Genomic DNA, 20,606 nt, shown 5'->3' with positions numbered 1-20,606 from the left:
CCATAAGTCTCACTAGTCTCATATGCAAAGCCATGGAAAGAATTATCATGGAAATGATCAATAATGACATAGGAAACGTCCAGACACTGGACCCAAGCCAGTTTGGTTTTGTCAAGGGCAAGTCATGCCTACTCAGCCTGGTGGACTTCTATGAGAAGGTCACTAAAGAAATGGATGAGGTCAAAAGTGTTCACACTGCCTACCTTCACCAGGCCAAGGCATTTGACATAATACCTGATCCGGGTACTGTTGACAAACTCAAGAAGATAGTTATAAACATTTCTGTTACTCAGTGGATAGCCAGCTGTCTCACAGACAAGACCCAGGAAGTTAGAACTGGGGAGTCCCCTCTGCAAAGAGGTGAGTCATAAGTAAAGCCCCTCAGGGATTGTTCCTAGGACCCTCATTTATAGCATTTACTTTTCTGAAGTCAGTGTCAAAATCAATGTACTCTGGCTGACTAAATTTGCAGATGACTGAAAATTAGGAGCAGTCATAGAATATCCCACACTGACACAAATGTTCTCCAGGAAGGGCTTGCATAGACAAATAACTGGTGTCAGAGCAGAGGACTAAAACTAAATGCAAAGAAAGGCATAACAGTATCTTTTAGGAAGCCACCCATCCGTGGTTACTATCATGTTGACAACAAATCTTTAAGAGTTGACCCAGTAGTCAGGAACTTGGGACACAAACAGACTATAATCTAGCCTTTGACCATTACGTGTCTACAGTAGTGAGGAAATCATTCTATGTTGTGCAACTTATAAACAAAGGTATGGCATCTAGGTTCAAGGAAGTTATTATTCCACTGTGTTCTGCATTCATCAGACCCATCATTGAGTACAATGTCCCCTTTGGTATGTACCCAACCAGGCACATCCAACAACAGGAACATCCACAGAGGTTCCTCATTAAAAGAATACAGGATGTAAATAACATACCCTATGCAGACCGCCTCAAAGCCCTATCCCAGTATTCTGTCTCCTACAGGCTGTTGAAGGGAGAGAGATGCCTGGCATATATATCATTGTCAGACCCCACCCTGATGGACCTCCAGCATACCCAAAAAACAAACAGCACCAAAATTACCTATTCTGAAGACTTAAACATTGCCTGTGATATATATATATATATATATATATATATATATATATATATATATATATATATATATATATATATATATCTGTGTGTATAGGACCTCCTAGAGACACAGGTATGTATCCCAGAGACTACTCCCTTTTCTGGAAAAGGGTCCGCGTCCATGTGAAGTAGAGTTCCTCCCTAACCCAATTCAAGTACAACTTGGACAATTGGATGGGGGAACAGGAAATTCATCCCTGGTTTGACACCTGTGTTTCTAATGGCCACAAAGGTAGCTTACAAATTGTTCATCTCCCAGGTCCCTGCTTCTACATGTTTCATCTCCCAAGTCTCTGCTTACATTATCAAGGGTACCAGAACTCGTCAGAGGTTTGGGATGCATGACTAGGCTTCAAAAGGCCCTTGTGGTTGTGAGCCTAGTAAACATCTATTAACCTATGAACAAACCCATGAATGCAAAAGCAGAATATTTTCCTGTTATTCCCAATGTACTCACTAGATGGCGGTACAGCTAAATCAGTAGTACCAACTCGTAAGACTTCATGGAACTGAAAGGGTATTATATATAATTCAGAAGTTTCAGTTTCTTTCTTAGTAAGTTACCTCACATTGTGAATCATTTGGACTTTAATCTGATTTACTTCACTTCCAGACTACAAGCAATATAGAGCGGGTAAATTTAATATTTTCTTTAATAATCTCTTGAGCAGTAATACGCTAGGTCAGTTGTCTTATTTTCAGTATCAAATGTCACTGTTTATAAACTTTTCTATGTGTTTTTTTTTATAAAAGAAAATGGGGATTTATGAAATGAAATGCATTATATCGCTGTGCAGTCAGTTATTTTTAGCACTGTCTAGCAGTTCAAATGATACAAATTTACATAACAAATGGTTTGATTTGTATAAACACGTGCTGGGGCTTGCATGATTACTAGACAGTTATAGAATTAAGCCACATGTTGTTTTTAACCTATGGTGTAAACTGATTGTTTAGCAGACATAATGTACATGTTCCCAAGAAAGAAAGAAAAAACAAGGAGCAGTAGATGTTAGAATTATGTGATATCAGAGGCTGTGCAACTTTGTGGTCAAAGTACATCAGTGGCAGATAATTTGGAGGGAATCATCTCAGACTGTAGTACCTCAGTCTGTAGTTTTTGACTACTGTAGAAATTACATATGTATCAGCATCATCTTTCTAACTATAGCTAACATTTTAAGCACTTTGTTTAAGGAAGAAGTCTAACAGCAGATGGCCAGCTTTCTTGCCTCTAGTACCTCCTTACTGTGGAGCTAAATATATTTAGTGGTCTTCAGCCACTAATGCACGGCAGTCTAAAGCATGTAGTTATCATATAGGCTAAATATGAGCAATTAATTTATTACGCCTACATATATCTCTCAACTTCAAGAAGTCAGGACAAAAATTAAAATAATGGAGGAAAAAGGAGCAGAAATAGTTGCAGATTTTAAATAATGCTCTTATAAACCTAGAAAGTTGCTAGAATAACAGGGTTTGTATTAGCATGCATTTTCTGAAGGGTATGAAGTCTAAAACTCAAATGTATATCATTATTTAGAGACTTCATTTCTATGTGATTTGCCAGAAAACCATAACTTTAATGAGGAACAGATCAAAAGTATGAGGCAAAAATCTAGACATTCTACAAAACTCTGGACAGTTGAGAGGTATGTGCCTACACATTACTTTGCTGAATACTATTTTTGTGATTCACTGTTTTTAGTACACATATAAAATTGGACTTTTATGTATCCTAGAAACATATGCTCACAGCATTTTCAAAATTTCTGTACTCTACTATTATATTTTATTACGTCGAGTAACCTTACCTTCTCCACAACTGCCACCAACACACACATACAAGCGCACACACAAGCACACACACACACACACACACACACACACACACACACACACACACACACACACACACACACACGGGTATTTTTTTCTGATTCTTGTTACTGTGGTTGCTTATTTCCTGTCACTATTATTTTAAATGTTTCTTTGTCCTGTTAACCTTGTTATGATCTCTCTTCTTTGGTATATTCACAGTGTCTGGGCAAGTTCTATTTAAGTATGGTTTAGTCATTTTTACTATTTTAAACAGTAAAGAGTACCATATATGTGCCGCTCATATGTTCATGCAGACAAACACTGCCAGGAGTGCACCAGGAAATATTATACATGTATACCATCTGCAGTTTTAAAAAGCAGTATGGAGTACAAGAGTACCATATATATGCTATCCATATGTCCCTGCAGATAAAACCTGCAGTTTTAAACAGTAGTATGTACTGCTAGAGTACCATATATATAGACAAACACTGCCAGGAGTGCACTTGGAAATATTACACATGTACACCATCTGCAGTTTTAAACAGCAGTATGGAGTACAAGAATTCCATATATATGCTATCCATATTTCCCTGCAGATGAAAACTGCAGTTTTAAACAGTAGTATACAGTACAAGAGTACCGTATATATAAATATATATATATATATATATATATATATATATATATATATATATACCATCCATATGTTCATGCAGACAAACACTGCCAGGAGTGTACTTGAAAATATTATACACGTACACCATCCTTCAGAATGTTGCCCTCCCCATGGGACTAATGAGAAGTATCTGATTTGTACGTCTCACTGTTTTTATAACTGAAAATACCATACATGTACATCTTCCAGCATGTTGCCTTCCCCCCTCCCCATGGTAGTAATGAGAAATCCCTGATTTGTACACCTCACTCCTGTGTTAATGCCTCACCATCCATATTTATCCTGCTAGCTATGGTATATAGCCTCTAAATGAATGACAAATACAAAACTGAGGTAAAAATGATTACATCAGAATTATACAATGACTCTCCATTAATATTCAAAAACATGCACGCTGATTGGCCAGCCCAACCAGTGTGCCTGTTGTAAATCCCACAATATACCAACAGAAAAATGGCCGGTCACCCAGACTTCTTTCCATTGGTATATTGTTTAAATTTTATTTTTATTTCTTAAAAAGTAAAAATAAAATCTTTAGCCCCGACTCCGTACATACCAGAGAGACAGCTTGGACAAAATACTAGAGAAATCAGGTACGTTATTTAAACACACATACCTGATATCCCTTGTATTTCTTCCATGCTGTCTCTCTCCTACCCCTAAACTGCCCTAAAGTTTTTTTTTAATTAAAAAAAAAAAAAAAAAAAAAGAAAACAAAGACGGAGCAACGGAAACTTTCTTTTCTCTGTTGCTTCCATTTCAAAGCATTGATGTACTGGGTATGCATGGGAACGCAATTCCCATACTCATGCACAGTACATCAACACAAGGAAGCAGTATGCCACCAGCCGTGGAAAAACAGTAATGCTACGTTATATAAAGACATTATTTAAGAAAAGTAAGTATTTTTTTTTCTTAAATAATGTCATTGTATAACAGCGATAACTGACTCCGCAGTTGTGGTATATTGAAATTTACCCATGGTTGGCTTTATTTAATCACTCGGGCTTCGCCCTCGTGATAAAACCATGCCAACCATGGGTAAATCATCAATATACCACACCACGTCGTCGGTTATTGCTTAAGTATTTAACAGGATACCTAGTTATGTAACAAATCGTACATCACTCTGACAACAGTTATTTTCTCTTCTTAATCACTTGCCTCTTTTTAATTTTATGTATTATAATCTAGTATATTTGGTACCCTTGTGCTAGGGAAAATTTAATTTTCTTAAAAATAGATTTGTATACCATGTCCTATATAGTATATGCCTGTCTGCATCCATGCATGCTGGAATACCTCTCAGCACTACAGATTTCTGCCTCATATTTTTGGTATGCTCCTCATAAAATGAGTACTTTTCTGACAAATCATTGAGGAATCAAGTCATTGAATAATGACATACATTTCAGTTTCAGACTTCATATCCTCCAAAAATGCATGCTAACACAAATTCCATCATTCTAGCAGGTGTCTAAGTTTCTAAGAACAATATTTAAAATTGTCACTCATTTTGGACCTACCCTCTCTCACACACTTTTGGCTTGGAGGTTAAGAGGTATGAATCGCTGATCGTGTTTGAAATGGAAATTAATTTGTATATATTTAGACTAGTAGTAAAATGAAATATTACCATCCTGTCTCTTGCAACATACAGTGATTCCTTAATACAAAATATTTGAATTTATTGTATGTTTAAACATTTTTATCACAACTGTTTTCTGTTAAATATCCCACAAGGAAATCCCTAATACAACTATTCAAAGCTGTCATTTAAATTGTCTGCTGGTCTAAATGTGTCTGAAGTCCTTAGGATAAACTCCTTAACCCAGAGAAGACTGAGAAACTGCACCCTGGAAGAGTTACATTTTGTCATTCAAATACATGAATGGATTAATCCATTTTATTTACAGTGCAGTTTCTCTTTTTTTATTCAGAGTGCTTTATTTTTGAAGATTTTTGGCGCTGTCTTAGGTGGCAAACTAAAGTTTAGATCATAATCTGTTTCATAGTCTGGGGAACTTTGCTTCAATAATTAACTACACAGAACTCTGTTGTGAGTTGGCAGAGGTACTCATGGCCTTTGAGACATATGTGCAGACTGTTTCATTGTGCTGCCTTCTCATGCACTTACTGTTGGCAGTGTGAAGCACCTAGGATGCTGACCTATCTACATGCATCTCAGTTGTCCAGGTTTTCACAGAATGTCCAGATATTTGCCTCTTATTTTTGGCCTGTTCCTCATAAAATTTGTGGTTTTCTGCCAAATCACTGAGGATTGGAGTCACTTAATAATGGCATACATTTGAATTTCAGACTTCATATCCTTCAGAAAATGCATGCTAACACAAATCCTGTTATTCTAGCAACTTTCTAAATTTATAAGGGTAATATTTGAAATCTGCCCCTATTTTTGGGACACCCCCCCCCCAATTATTGTTTTCCCAGAGGTATGCTGTTCTGTATAGAAGAAATAATACCCTTCTTATGCTACAATGTACTGTTTGCATTCAGTACCACTTAGGTGAGTGCACATAGGTTCATAGGTTGGTACTAGGCTATCAGCCCTAGGGCCTATACAAGACTAGCCATAACAATTCCCTGGCTATTTCTTCCCACAATATTTACTTCCCTGGACCCGTGTCTAGCAGGGCGACTGACGTGATCCCCGGGATGAATTTCCTATCGTCCATCTAATCGTCAGTGTTCCTTTTGAAGTGGGCCAAAGAAGTGCTCTGCTTGACATGTATGGGCAGTCTGTTCCAGAGTCTGGGGAGTCTCTGGGTCAGGAACCTATCCCTCCAGCATGTTTTGTTCATTGTGATGACAAGGTTTAGATCCCTGGAGCATGTGGCTCTGAGGGATTGGGATTTCTTTAAGTGTAGCATGTCCAACAGCTCAGGGTTTGACATGGCCTTGTATGTTAAGCAGAGATCACCTCTGAGCAGATGATATGCGACAGAGTATAGCTGGAGTTTTTTTAGACGGTCAGCATAGGGCATCTGCTTTAGGCCTGTGATTTTTTTAGTGAGGTATTTCTGCAGCCTTTCCAGTTGTTGCAGATGTCTTGAGAGTTACATATCAAATGGGGCATTGTATTCTATAATGGGTCGAATGAGGGATGAGTATAGTGGGACAATGGCTTCCTTTTTTCTGGTGAAAAGCCCTTAGTGATGAGGTGTGCCACATAGAAGGATTTCCTGACTGTTGTGGCGATGTGGTTATCGAAGGTGAGACCACTGTCCACCTGTGTCCCTAAGTCTCTTATCACACTTTCGGTGTTTAGTGTACTGCCACCTATATGGTAATTCACGGGTACATGTTTTTTCCCAAAGGGGATAACTATACATTTCTTGGCACTGAGCTTGAGCCCATGGCTCTGGCACCAAGCATCTGTTTCTGTAAGGCCCTTTTGTAGAATATCCACATCATTTAGAGATTCAATAATGGCTCCCAGTTTGCAGTCATCTGCAAACTTTGTTAGCCAGAGTCCCTTAATGTTGGCCTGTACTTCAGAGAAGTAGATGCCAAACAAGAGTTGTCCCAGGACTGAACCCTGAGGTATTCCACTTGCCTGGAGCTGGATTTGGAGTCAGCTACTTTTACAGTGTGGGTTCTGTCAGTAAGCCAGTTGGCAACCCATCGAGTGACATAGGGATTAATGCCCAGCTTAATAAGTTTATCTATGATTCCAGAGTGGGGGATGGTGTCGAAGGCCTTGGCAAGGTCCAGATAGGCTGTGTGGACTGCCTTACCCTCGACAACGGCTCTGGAGACTGATTCAAAGAATTCACTCAGGTTCAGGAGACAAGATCAGCCCTTCACAAACCCAAACTGGGTGGGGTCCTGTGTTTGAAGGTTGCCAGTGTCTTTGTTTATAAGTTCCATGATAATATGTTCCATGGCCTTGCAGATCAGGCTCATCAGACTGATGGGGCGGTAGTTCCCAGGATCCAAGGTGGATCCCCCTTTGTGGAGTGGGATAACTGTAGCTGTGCACTACTCAGTGGGCACAAAGCCTTAGGTGAGGCTATGATTAAACATGACACTTAGGTGAGGTGCCACTTCATTTTGTAGTTCATGTAGTACACAGCCCGGGATGTCATTTGGTCCCATGGATGCTGTATTCTTAGCTTTGGAGAGTGTGGTTTTTACCAGCCTGTGTGGCTATTATTACCGGAATTTGACAATCTTTTGGTATTGAGATGGGCCCTTTAGGGGGTAAGAGGGCAATGAAGTTGGCACTAAATCGATCTGCCAGGATATTGGCAATATCCTTGGAACAGTATATTTAATGCCATTCTGTTGTACCTCAGAGCAGATCTGAACATTGCCATTTAGATTCTTGGCATAGCTATAGAATGCCTTGTGGTTGTCTTATAATCTTTGGCAGTTTTATTTTTGTAACTGGCTTTGGAGGATTTTATGAGGGATCTCAGCTTCTTACTGAGGCTGGTAAGGGAGTTTTTTGCATCCTGGGATTTTCTTCTTTTCTATAACAGTTTCTTCCTTTTGTTGTAAAGTTTGTTTATGGCAGGGGACTACCAGATTGGCTTCCTTTTTTGGAGGAGAGTATCTTGGTTCTATTTGGGACGGCATGATTCATGCACGAGTGGATGTGCTCGTACAGTGCCTTAGTGTAGGATTCAGCAGTCGAACTTTCAGTTCCCATCTGAATGGGTGTAATGAAGTTTGTCACTTCTGACTTGAGTAGCCTGAAGTTAGTTTTGGAGTAGTTTTTTTTACGGAGGTTTCCTTAATGTGGGTGTGGGGGAGGGATGTGGATGTCAAGAGTGATTAGCTTATGGTCAGACCTGACCAACAAGGGGATGACCATAGGTGTGGAGCATTAATTTCCCATGTTGGTAATGACCAGGTGTAGGATATTGGAGCCCCTGGTGAGACTATGGATTAGTTGATCCAGGGCATTGGAATTTATGAATTCCAAGCACCATTGGGCAAAGGTGTTGGTACATGAGTAGTTTTCCCAATTAATGGCAGGGTAGTTGAAATCACCCAGTATTAGGGTGTTTGGTTGTATCTTAATATTTTCCAGTATGTTTAGAAAGGTGTAGTGAGAATCTTGGGGCATGGTGGGGGAGCTGTAGCAAGCTACAATTTGGATTGAAGTCTTACCTAGTGTTAGGTGCACCTGGAGAATTTCAGACGCATTGTGTTGGGCAACTAGCCTGGTGGTGTGAATATCCTTGGTGAATATGGACACACCTCCACCTTTAGTGTTTCGGTCCTGGTTTGGCGGCCGAAAAGTGTGGTAAGAGTTGTAGCCTGGTATTGCAGGGGTGCTCTCTGGAGCCTTGAACCAGGTCTCAGTTACTGTACAGATATCGATGTAATTCATTTTTAGGAGTGCCTTGAGAGAGTGCATTTTGAAGTTTAGACTTCTAGCACAGAGTAGCATTACCTTCAGATTTTGCATGTTTGTACCTGTTATGGTGGTGGTTTTGTCCTTTGAACTTTGCCTAAAAAATGCACTATAGGGGTGGCAAGAGCCTTAGCCAGTAACCTAAATCCCAGGGGCGACAGGTGCAGACCATCTCTGGCAAAGCATTGTGATCTGTCGATCATGTCGTCCCAGGCAACAGATTCTGGATCCCCTTTGAATGACACCAGAAGCTTAACCAATTGTTGAAGTCAGTCATTTTGTCCTTATACTGTGGTATCATTCTGGGCGAAGGCAGGATGCTACTCAGGGCTAGGGTCATACCTGCCTGGGCCACATGGTCCAAGAGCTCTTCCATGTCTCCTTTCATGTAGTCCAGGGTGGTACGTCTCAAGTCATTCACTCCAACATGGACAATGACAGTCGTGTTTGTACTTGTTGTAGAGTGACTTGAGTGCATGTGTTATGTGGTGGATCCTGGCACCCGACAGACAGCTGACTGTAATCTTCTCCTTGTTCTGCCTGGGGAGTGGGACATCAGTGTGCCTGACTATAGTCACCTATGACTAAAGTTTTGGGTACGTTGTCTTGCCTTAATCATCTAATGAAAAACACCTGCAGTCTTCCTACTTGCAGTGCATCCTGGGAATTATACATAATTCCCATGGAAAATAACAACCATTTCAGACCTAGCTCATAATGATTGGTTGTAAGCCCTGGTTGTCTGAAAGAATTTCAACATCTGCAGGGTCTCCTCTTGCTCTTTTGCTAAACTGAAAAGAGATTGTTAAAGACTGTTTCAGTTGTTTAAAAACCTTGAATGCCAGTTTTTTTCTAATTCTTCTATTCTTTTTGTCTATTTGTCATCATTTTACAGTTCAAACAGACTCTTCAGTATTTTTATTTTCATTACCTGACAGAGCAAATAACTTATAAATGTTCAGCAAAAAGTTATGACAGGGTATGTACTGTTGTAAAGCAACATAGTTCACAGAAAGGCGAGATGTTCTTCGTGCTTCACTGTTGCAGTCATCACATTTGGGTTATCCTGTCAGGGATAGCCCTCAGTCAGCCTGAATACCAGAGGCTTAGTATTTCTGTGCTGGTTGCTGTCGCTCCAGGACTGATATCAGGTTGTCAGTGGTATAAAACAGTCCGCCGACGCCATTACATCAGTCTTTCTTGCCGTGGAGCCCGAAGCAGAAGCAGTTGGCACGAGTGCCAGTCATAGTTCACAGAAATGCAAGTTATGGGTAGAAATGTCTTCACTTCTTAAGAGTAATGTTATTATGCAGTAACATATAGACCTAGAATTCCATATTGCTGTAATATTAATGAGTCATTTCTAAGAATATATTTGAATTGCCTGAGATAGGTATAAAGAAAGTGATGCTATGTAACATCAACTTTGGCTTTCAGGTTCACTAACCACTCTTGATTTTATATAACCACATAATGTTTAATGTAAGTTTTATGTGAAGGGAGAAATAAATAATATGAATATATGAAATCCTATTTCTGTCTAAAAGAATTGAGTTTCATTCATGCTAGGAAGTGTATTCATTTTATTTATTATATATGTGGAAGACAGACCGAAGCAGGTTTGCATATAAGTATTGACCTCCTAGATGATACTGTGCTTGGTAAGAATTCAAAGATTTATTTGTGTGTGTGTGTGTGTGTGTGTGTGTGTGTGTGTGTGTGTGTGTGTGTGTGTGTGTGTGTGTGTGTGTTTGTGTGTGTGCGTGTGTGTGTGCGTGTGTGTGCGTGTGTGCGCATCTGCGCGTGTGAGTGTGCGTGTGCGTGTGTGTGTTTTGGGGGTTGTTTACAGCAAAACGTCAGTCAGTCAATGATTTTGTTTTCACTTAAGTTAACAATCCTGAACTGCTGACTGATTTTCTGTTGAACAGAAAATAAAATAAAAAAATGCAAGTAAACAGTGCAACCACCAAAATACTTGTAATAAAAAGAACAAGTGACCTAATGATTGCTGTATGTCTTACACAACTAAATAGGAAGAAAGGAGTCAGTAACAAATCAGATCATTTACTACCGTGCCTCCAGGTAGAAGCATTTAAAACACTTTTCTTTTAGGGATCTCTTCGGAGAGGTGTGGGAGCCACTCAGCCTGATTATTTATATGCACCTGTGTTTGTTGACTGGGATATTAAATCAGTTTATGTAAACCAGCTTTAGCCATCGCCTAGTACATGCAAAGGCAACAGTAAAGTGTGGTCACCACAGACTGAGTGTTATTGTACATGATTTGAGTTCTGAATTTTGTGACTCTTCATTGCAAGTCTTAAAAAAGGCGTGATCCCTGGAATGCAGCAGCTAGGTACAAAACTCAGTTTTACACCTAAAAAGATATTTTGGCAGGAGGCACACCCCCTATACCCCAACACCCGTGTTATTTATATATTCTGAAACTGTTATACCTTAGAGGAGAGGCAATACACTAAGATACAGCAGTTTTGGAATTAACATATATTTCTCTGTAACTCTCTGCGCCATGGAACACATTTACTAAACACATAACAGGACCCTCACAGTGCTTTACACTGGTACCTCACTGAGTAAGTGCTTTATAATAAGAATAAAAACAGTCACTACATACTGAGTTACATAAGGATAGTAATCATCGAATAAGTAGTCACACTCGTAATGAACAGCAATTATTTAACAGCCAGATGTAGAATCACAAAACGAATGACTGAAGAACACTTTTATATTTAATTTAGTGGTTAATATAAAATATGTGCAGGTACAAAATGCTAGACGTAGCTGTGATCTTTATACTGGTAAAGTTGAGGTCAAGACAGTGCTGAAGCTGCCTTTAAGGCAGAAGGATAGTTAAGGTAATGTCGAGGCTAGCTTTAACAAAGTGTGCAGTCAAAGAATTAGGCTGGAGTGGATGGAATAGAGGCAATCTGAGTGAGGTGTATAAGGAGTTTGAGCTAAGTCATAGCAGGTAGCACATTCCAGGTCTTGTGCCTTAGGACTGAGAATGAATAGTCACTAAGTTTCTGCATTTAGTGACCCTATGGTCCAGATTAGACACTGCATGCACAATTATAGAGAACACATTTTCAGCAATTCTGAAACTTGGAAGTTGCAAACAGAACCCTGTCCTTAACCAGTTCTGCAGAAGTTGGATAAAACTTCCCTCATGTTGACAGCTAAAGCAGTAAGAGTGCAGCTTTTTACACCCCATCAGCTGTCAACAATTTAACAAAAGAGGAGAAGCAAAAAAGTATGCTGCATAACATTAAAAATCTATACAATAAAACAAAGAGAGGCAGCAGCCCATGCTTAATAAAGACTGAACCTCTGTGGGTTATTTAGTAGTTGATGGACATAAACATTTCTTTTACATAGTTACTTTGGTTTAGAGATGATAGGGCTGCAACTTTTTGTTTGCTGATCAGTTGTCGTCTTTGCCTCAAGCGAAGTGATCTCCAACATGCAGTGGAGTGAATGACTTGATTGACTACCTAGTGTGAAGTGGCAGGGATAAAATGAAGAATGCCAAATGAGGTATCATGGTCTCCTGGAAAACAGTATGTTACTGTTTGCAGCTGTGGAGGGGGATCAGCTACCTCAAGGGTTGGAATTTAAGTATCCGGGGTCTTGTCCAAAAGTGAAGTTAGAGCAGATAGGGAGGCTGGCCAGTGGATGGTGTAGCAGCAGCAGTGCAGGTATTATACCTGCCCTACAAGACTCCATATTAAAATGTCATTACTTGTAACATCGAATGCTGACAGACCAAAAAGACCAAAACTGCAGAAGAGTGAATCTGAAAGTTACCCATCTCTGAGATTGCCATACCTCAGAGAAAAGGGTTTATTCCTAAAAATGGCCAACCCAGACATGGTATATACATGTCAATTCTTTCAGCCATTCAGTCTCTGTACTTCAAGACTCACTCATGTGGGCCCTGACTTTTCAAATGGTTACCGCGCTGGTATAGTCATGTACGTATGGCATATTTAAATATGCTTATTATAATGCATAATTGTAGCCATCCTAGCATATGTAAAAATAAATGAAACTTTGTTTTTATTGGATGACATATCACCTTCTGTTAGTTTCTGGGTGTTTTTATGTCTTGCTGCTGTCAGTCCCAGCTATAGCAGAGGGGATGTAAGACTTCTTAACAGTTGATAGTATAACAAGCTGTGACATTACTATCTACTGTGCACTCAGGAGTTAATATTCATTTCTGTATCACATCTGAGTTTCAGCTAACTTCACACTAAATAAATAGCTAATAATTACTATCATTCCGTACTTTCAAGTTCACGGATTTCATTTTTCAATTGATATATAACTATAATGCATGACTGTACTGTAAGACATGTATAGGTTTTGATAAGCAAAGTGAGCAGATGTAGCTAATAGGGGACTCTGTTGTCTTTCTAGGAATATCATGGCAGGCCTACAGACTATATCTGAACAAGAACTGACTGAGATGAAAAACACAGTTCAGTCAAAAGTGGTATTAGAAGTCGCAGCTCAAATACACAATCTCCTAGATTCACTGGAGAAGGCTGAGCTCAACATCGCTGTGACAGGAGAGTCTGGTGCTGGGAAGTCCACTTTTATTAATGCTCTTCGAGGACTCAGTGATGAAGATAAAGATGCTGCCCCAACTGGAGTCACAGAAACAACGATGGTGCCCATTGTCTATCCCCACCCCAAACTCCCAAATGTGCAGTTGTGGGACTTACCAGGTATAGGAACACCCAGCTTTCAACCAAATCAGTACCTAGAGCAGGTCACCTTTAATCAGTATGACTTTTTTATTATTGTTGCATCTGAACGCTTCAGAGAAAACCCTGCTAGGCTGGCAACAGCAATCAAAGCAATGAACAAAAAGTTTTACTTTGTGCGCTCTAAAGTGGACCTTGATGTTGATGCTAGCATGAGACGTCGTAAAGCTATGTTCAGTGAAGAGAGTGTCCTCAATGAAATAAGAAGAAACTGCATTCAATGTTTGGAACATCACAGTATTCAGTCTGCCAAGGTGTTTCTTTTATCCAGTTTTGAGCTTAATAAGTATGACTTTCAGTACTTTCAAGACACACTGGCAGAAGAACTTGATAAGCACAAACGACATGCCTTCCTCTTGTCTCTCCCCAACATCTCTGCTGCATCTATTGAGAAAAAGAAGGAATCTCTGAAAGGTCATGTTTGGAAGAAAGCTCTTTCAGTTTGCCTTGCTTCAGTGTTGCCTGGGTGTTCAGTACAAAACAGCATCCCTTTACTTACAAAAACCTTGACTTCTTATCAGCAAAGTTTTGGGCTTGATGATTCGTCACTCTGCAAGCTTGCCAACCAAATGAACAAATCACCACATGACCTCAAAACTGCAATACATTCTACTATTGGGAAAGACATATCAAATTACAAAGTAGAATCCTTGCTAAATGAGGCTGCTTTAAGTAGTAGTAGTGTCCTTAGTATGGTGGAAAACTGGGTGCCAGTAGTTGGAGTTCTTGTTTCTGGAGGGGTGTCATTTGCCGCTGCTTATACTCTGCTCAACAGCTCCTTGGATGACTTTGCTCAAGACTCCAAAAGAGTGTTAAGGAGGGCATTGGGGGATGCGGAGGAAGAAAAGTCTGAAGATGCATACAGTGGTGATGACGCCTACTTGATTTTTGATTGAGAGAGTGTCCTGTAAATAGATGAGGATCACACCAAAACAGAGGTGATTAGAGCAGGCAGAGTAGAAGATATTTTGTAGACTTAACACCAAGGTAGAGGAATCAACTGCTCGTTACAGTAACCTTTTAACTGTGTTTACATTGTGCACTGAAGTAACACAGCAGTATCAAGAATATTCCTGCACGTAGGTTGGCTGCAGTCAAGGTGTCCTGTTTTTGCATCTTGCATAATAAATCTCTCCTTCTTTACCACTATAAGGTTACAATGTATCATTTCGTATTAATAAATCTCTCCTTCTTTACCACTATAAGATTACAATGTATCATTTTCTTATCATTTCCCTCTTCATTTGGAAGAATCCTGTGTACAATCTTGTGCAGATGGTCTTGCAATTTCCAGTTTTTACATTGTCTTACTCTGCTTCTATTTTTTTTTTTTTTGATTTTGCACATTTTGTTGTTTGATCTCTTCTTTTGCTAGAGAGTTATATCTCCTATTTTATCCACCCTTTCGTCCTATGAACTGTGTCCCTCAGGTTATATCTCATTCAGGCATCTCTTTCTATCATTTATGTTTTTATTCCATTGAAGGTTGTCAAAGTAGTTGTGCCATCTGTGTCCTTAGTTCAAGTATCATATTTCCCTCTAAGAAAACAGGTACTCATTTCCTTTTACTCTTCTGGTGACTTGCTATTTTTTGCTTTATTCATGTATATGTATTGCCTTCACTTTTACATGTTTCTAGTTCAGGAGTTTGTTTATCTAAGTTGTTTGTTTTCTTTCGGCTTTTCCTGGGTAGGGGTCGCCACAGTGGAACTCCAGTCTGCTAATGATTGGCAGTCGATTTTTATGGTGCCGAGGTGCCAGCCCGACGCCCAACCTTCAACGAAGGCACACCCATTCACGCATGTCTTTCAAACGCCACTCAACCACGGGTAGGACATACAGACTCCACACAGAAGGTGCTCCAGCCGAGAATCGAACGGGAGAACCTGTTGCTGGGAGGCGACAATGCTACTGCTGCACCACCGTGGCTTACCCTGTTAAATGTATTTTATTAATATATATATATATATATATATATATATATATATATATATATATACTATTACAATCTGAAAAATACCAATGTTCGAAACATCCTCATGACTCATGACATGCGACGTGAGACTAGCAACACTGTTCCACGAAGATTCCACATACAAAAATCTAACAACATGACTAAAGAATGTGTAATGGATCAACAAATGGAAAATAATCACTCTAAATGTGGGAATATACAATTATGGAAAATTACAGTTTTAAAATTCCACCAACTCTTCATGGACAATTAACAAATCTTTCTATAAATGGAGATCACCATGATCTAGTACATTCTCCACATTCTGCAAAATTTCACATTCTAATCTTCTTACATCATTCAGTTTTAGCTTGTCTTAGCAATTGCTCCCCTCAGCCTCTTAGTACCTTAACATTTGAATTTTACTGGATATGTCTCATCACTGTCCCTTTATTAAATATACTCCAGAGTTCGGTAAATTAGGTCACATTGGTAACATCTCAGCTAATCAGCTCAGTCACCTTTTTTTTTTGCCAGCACAGAAGAAGCATATCAAGTTATTCATTGATTTGAGTTTATTGCCCATGCATAAGACATGCATACTGCTTTACATATGTTTTTAATGTTTTTGCACATATCCACTGTGATGTGATTCTTCTCTGTCTAATCTAAATAAACAGAAATACAGAGTGCAATTAGTCAATGTCTTAAATTAGCTATGCAACATGCAGTGGAGCACTTCTCCCTAAGCCTCTGCTCTTTGCCTAGCAGGACTTTATAAGTACTCTGACATTTTGGTTGAAAAACATGGAATTCATGGATGCTTTACTGTACCTACCTTCCTCCCTCCCTCCTCCTTAGGCTCATAGGTTCATAAGTTGTTTCTTGGCTTGCAGTCCTGTAGATCATTGAGGAGCCTAGCCCAAATTCCCAATTGCCTCAGAAGCACTGTCTGGTTAAGTGACTTTTTCAAGCTCAGACAGCAAGCAAGTGAAGGCTGACAGAATCAAATGTTTTACCACAGGAAGAAGCTTGTTAACGGTTCTCGATGGCTACTGGCTGCCTCAGATATTTGTTAATTAAACCACAAACCCTTTCAGCTAGGATCCTACTTCCCCTTTCAGACAGATGCAGATCATTATATCAGTAGAGATCTCCATCTGTCCTGAATGAAGTCAAAACCTTTAACCCTGATGCAGTTGTTCGACTATTTGTTTAACTTCATAATGTAAAACACCCTAACATTTCCCATACCACAGACAACCAATGATGATACTGTGTGTGCTGGTCACTAAGTCCACTACCCAATTCCCCAAACCTGGTCTGCATTGGTTTGAAGCTTTGTGTTGTCAAAGATGTTTGCATGAAGATTACCAAGAGTTGTGTTTCACCATGTTAGGCTGTGCTAGAGTAATCTCTTATGTTTTCTAATGACTCTTATGTCTTAACCTCAGTCACGGACACCATGAGTGGTAGTCATATGTATACTGCAGTAATGATAACTGACATTTTTGACCACCACATCTAGCATCTTCTAGCAAGAAAGGTTACATATCTGATAAAATCTAAACCAGATATAGTACACTAACAGATAAGGTAGTTAGATCATCAGACAGCCCCTCTAAAAATATGTTTTGTTTTACTAGATCTTCATAGCTGAGTAAAAATAAAGTATTTGTGAAAACACATTTATGATGCTCTCCTTGATTCTGTAACTATAAATTATGCATACTGCAGAGTTTTTCTTGCGTTTCATATTGTTTGCTTGTTTCAGCCTCTGTGGATTTGTTCTTTTGATATTACTTTAACAATGATTAAAATTATTACTAAAGAACAAAACAAGTTAATGAATTCATTATTTTCAGTTTTGCAAGGTTATTAACTTGTTATGGTGTTTTAAGGTAAGGAATTTACATGATTTTGAATGAAATGACAATTTTATTTTTCACCTAAAATAAATAAATATTAAGACAGCGGTAATCTGTGTTGAAAATTGACTCTTGTAAAAACAGAAAAACAATGTTAGTATATAGAATAAACATTTTAGACACAGTATTATGACCTTTTGGATTTTCTTGAATGTATGGCTCAGTTTAGATGCCTGGACATGGAATAGCTTTGTTCTCTCTTTCCGAGTATGTCCCTTCTTTACATAAACATACTAATAAGAAGCAGATGGCAATTGAAAAGTTAAATCTGTTTGCTGGATTAATAAGCAGTATATTGACATCCTGCAAGTATCTGACTGAACTGTACTTTGTACACGTGATATATTACTTGGTCATAACAGTCTAATGGCTGTGAGCAACAAAGGCATACATTTGACACCTGGTACTTGTAGCTTTTGCTAACAGATTTTGTTTTGTGTCATATTTTCATCTTGCCTGGCTGTCTTTAGCAGTCTGCCTATCGTATTACTGGGAAAGTGGTTTGTAAAAAACAGAAAGGGTATTGGTGATTTCCACAGCATGCATTATTTCAAAATAACATTAAAATAGAAGGTATTGTCTCTCAGCTAACAGCTTGTCATGTTCACAGTAATTTCTGTAGCCTTTTTTCAGTGCTGTGTGCTATGTTCTTTAGGCTTTATTTGACAAGTAAGATGAGAAATTCATTTTATTTTCCCTCAGTCCCTACAGGTGTTTCACATTTATGTTTTCATATGGCTTCTCCTGGAACTCCAGTGATGTTCCCCACTTTACTGATGATTTCCTTTAAGTTAGGAATGCAGTAGAAAAGCCTTACACATCAAATGATTATGCATCTTGAGATGTCAACAGAGAGGCAAGCAGTTTGTGCATATTTTGATTTTACTTGATTTTCACTTCTCCATTAATACATTTGCTGAAATAAGCCTTTTATGTTTACTTTTGTTGCATGTTTTGTTTCCACAGTTGCACAGATGACATGTTCTAAGGCTTTAAAGATTAAAATCATAAGGCCAGTGGGTCTGAAATTTCCAGGGTCCATGGTGGGTCCAGCTAGTGGGTCTGAAATTTCCAGGGTCCATGGTGGGTCCAACTTTGTGGAGGGGCATCAGTACAGCAGGGCGCCAGGTTGTGAGGACATAGCCTGTAGGTAGACCTAGTTTAAACAGTTTAAGGAGGGAGGGGTTAGCAAGAGCATGTTGTATTCTATTAATTAGACAACCCTGTATATTGTCACGGGAGAAGTGACACAGGAGTAACTCGAGTTGGGATGGTAATTTTAGTGGAGAAGTTGGCAGAAAACCTGTTTGCTAGTAAGTTTTCAATGTCCTTCAGGTTTGAGTGGGAGGCCCCATTGTTGAAAAGCTCAAAAACATGTTGTGAATTATTTCTTAGTTTTCTAATATAATTGAAGCAATACTTATAATTATCCTTCTTGCTAGCCTCAGTTCATGGGATTCTTTTGCTGGTCTTTACAGTGTCCTTCAGTTTCTTAGTGAGAATTTTATATTATTCACATGGTAGGGTGTTCTGATCCTACTTGGTAATTTGAACAGCTTCTTCTTTTTTATAATATAGTTTGTTTATGTTGACTGACTACCAGGGTGGTTTGTTTTTGAATTTTCAACTATGTTTGGTTCTGGTGGATACTGCTAAGTCAATACATTTGTCTAAGTAGGCATAAAGATCTTAAGTGTGGCCTACTGCATATTCCAGGTCCTCTGTGGAAATATTTTGATAAATTTAGAAATGTTATCCTATACTTGAATGAGGGTTGCCTTTTTTATTCTCTGAATAGAGTGGTGTTTGTTACTGGGGGAGTGGAGGTTCTCATGGTGAAGATAACCAGCTGGTGGACTGACTGAACTATTGAGGGACGGACTAGGGGAAGGAAACAGATAGGAGATGAAGTTGTAAAAACAGAGTCAAGAATGTTCCCACCCCTAAAGGGCTTGTGGACAAATTGATCCAGGGAGGGGTTTTTGTTTACCCAATCCAAAAATGATTGAGCATGCACTACGTTGGAAGTATAGGTACTCTAATCTATGGCGGAGTAGTTGAAGCTGCCAAGGGTTAATGAGCTGTTTCTCATAGGGTTATATTCTAGGTATGGCAGGAATTTTGCATGTTCATGTGAGGGCATGCAAAGGGTTTTATAACAAGCAATAAGTTGGATGTTTGACATTTGTAAGGTAAGTTGGAGTTCTATGAGCCTTCTAGGGGTGTCTCGAGGTATAACTTTTGCAGGGTGCTGTTAGTGACAAACAGTGACACTCCACTGTAATCTCCAATAGGTTTAAAGGCATGGATGGTACAAAAACCAGGCAGAGAGTGTGTTTTCTTTAAATTTGAACCATACCTGAGTAACTGTACGTATCTGGATACATTTCAGATGCAGAAGTACTTCAAAATTAGGCAGTTTGTTGTATAGACTCCTATTATTGAGAAGAGCCACACTGATATAATCCAGTTTGGGATTTGATTTGTTTGTTAAGTTGAGATGTTCAGTTAGATGACCTTTGTCTAAAAAAGGCACTATATGATAGCAAAGGCTTTTGGCCAGTATGCAAAAACCCTTGAGCAAGATATGTATACTATCTTTTGCAAAGAAAATTGGACTGTTGGTCATGTTGTCCTAGGATGATACATACTGGATCCTACTGGAATGACACCAACTACTTAGCAAATTGTTGAACCCAATTATCTTTTCCTTAATCTAGGCGTCATTCATAGTAAACAGAGGAGTCCACTCAGAACCAGTGTCTTACCCTTGACTAAAGCTTGGGTGGCAATTTCCGGCATGTCCTTTTGCATGATCTGTTTGGGTTTGCATGCTAGGTTGTTTGCATCCACATGGACTATTATCATGATGTAGTCATACTTCCTGGTAGAAAGTGTCTTG

The 20,606-nt window shown here is 39.1% G+C and overlaps 1 protein-coding gene across 4 annotated transcripts in view; it reads left to right on the top strand.

Annotated features, from left to right (window-relative positions):
• The first annotated feature begins 1,684 nt into the window (after window positions 1–1,684).
• The window catches only part of LOC122809244 (interferon-inducible GTPase 5-like), a 171,132-nt gene continuing 152,210 nt past the window's right edge, over window positions 1,685–20,606 (top strand). For 2 of the 4 annotated variants that reach the window (XM_044080566.1, XR_006365878.1), the window contains exon 1: window positions 1,696–1,780. Coding sequence is in view for 1 of the 4 variants with exons in the window: in XM_044080565.1 (XP_043936500.1) it covers window positions 13,480–14,718 (1,239 nt within the window). In the remaining 3 variants the exon portion in view is untranslated. Of the gene's footprint in view, window positions 1,781–13,472; window positions 14,972–20,606 lie in introns of those variants that run through there. The other 2 variants (XM_044080565.1, XM_044080568.1) reach the window with 2 other exon arrangements.

Source organism: Protopterus annectens, chromosome 8.part0, assembly GCF_019279795.1.
Source record: "Protopterus annectens isolate FY-2018-M chromosome 8.part0, PAN1.0, whole genome shotgun sequence".
Classification (NCBI taxonomy): domain Eukaryota; kingdom Metazoa; phylum Chordata; order Ceratodontiformes; family Protopteridae; genus Protopterus; species Protopterus annectens.
Note: the sequence above shows the minus strand (reverse complement) of the source record. Positions and strands in the feature narration are given on the sequence as shown.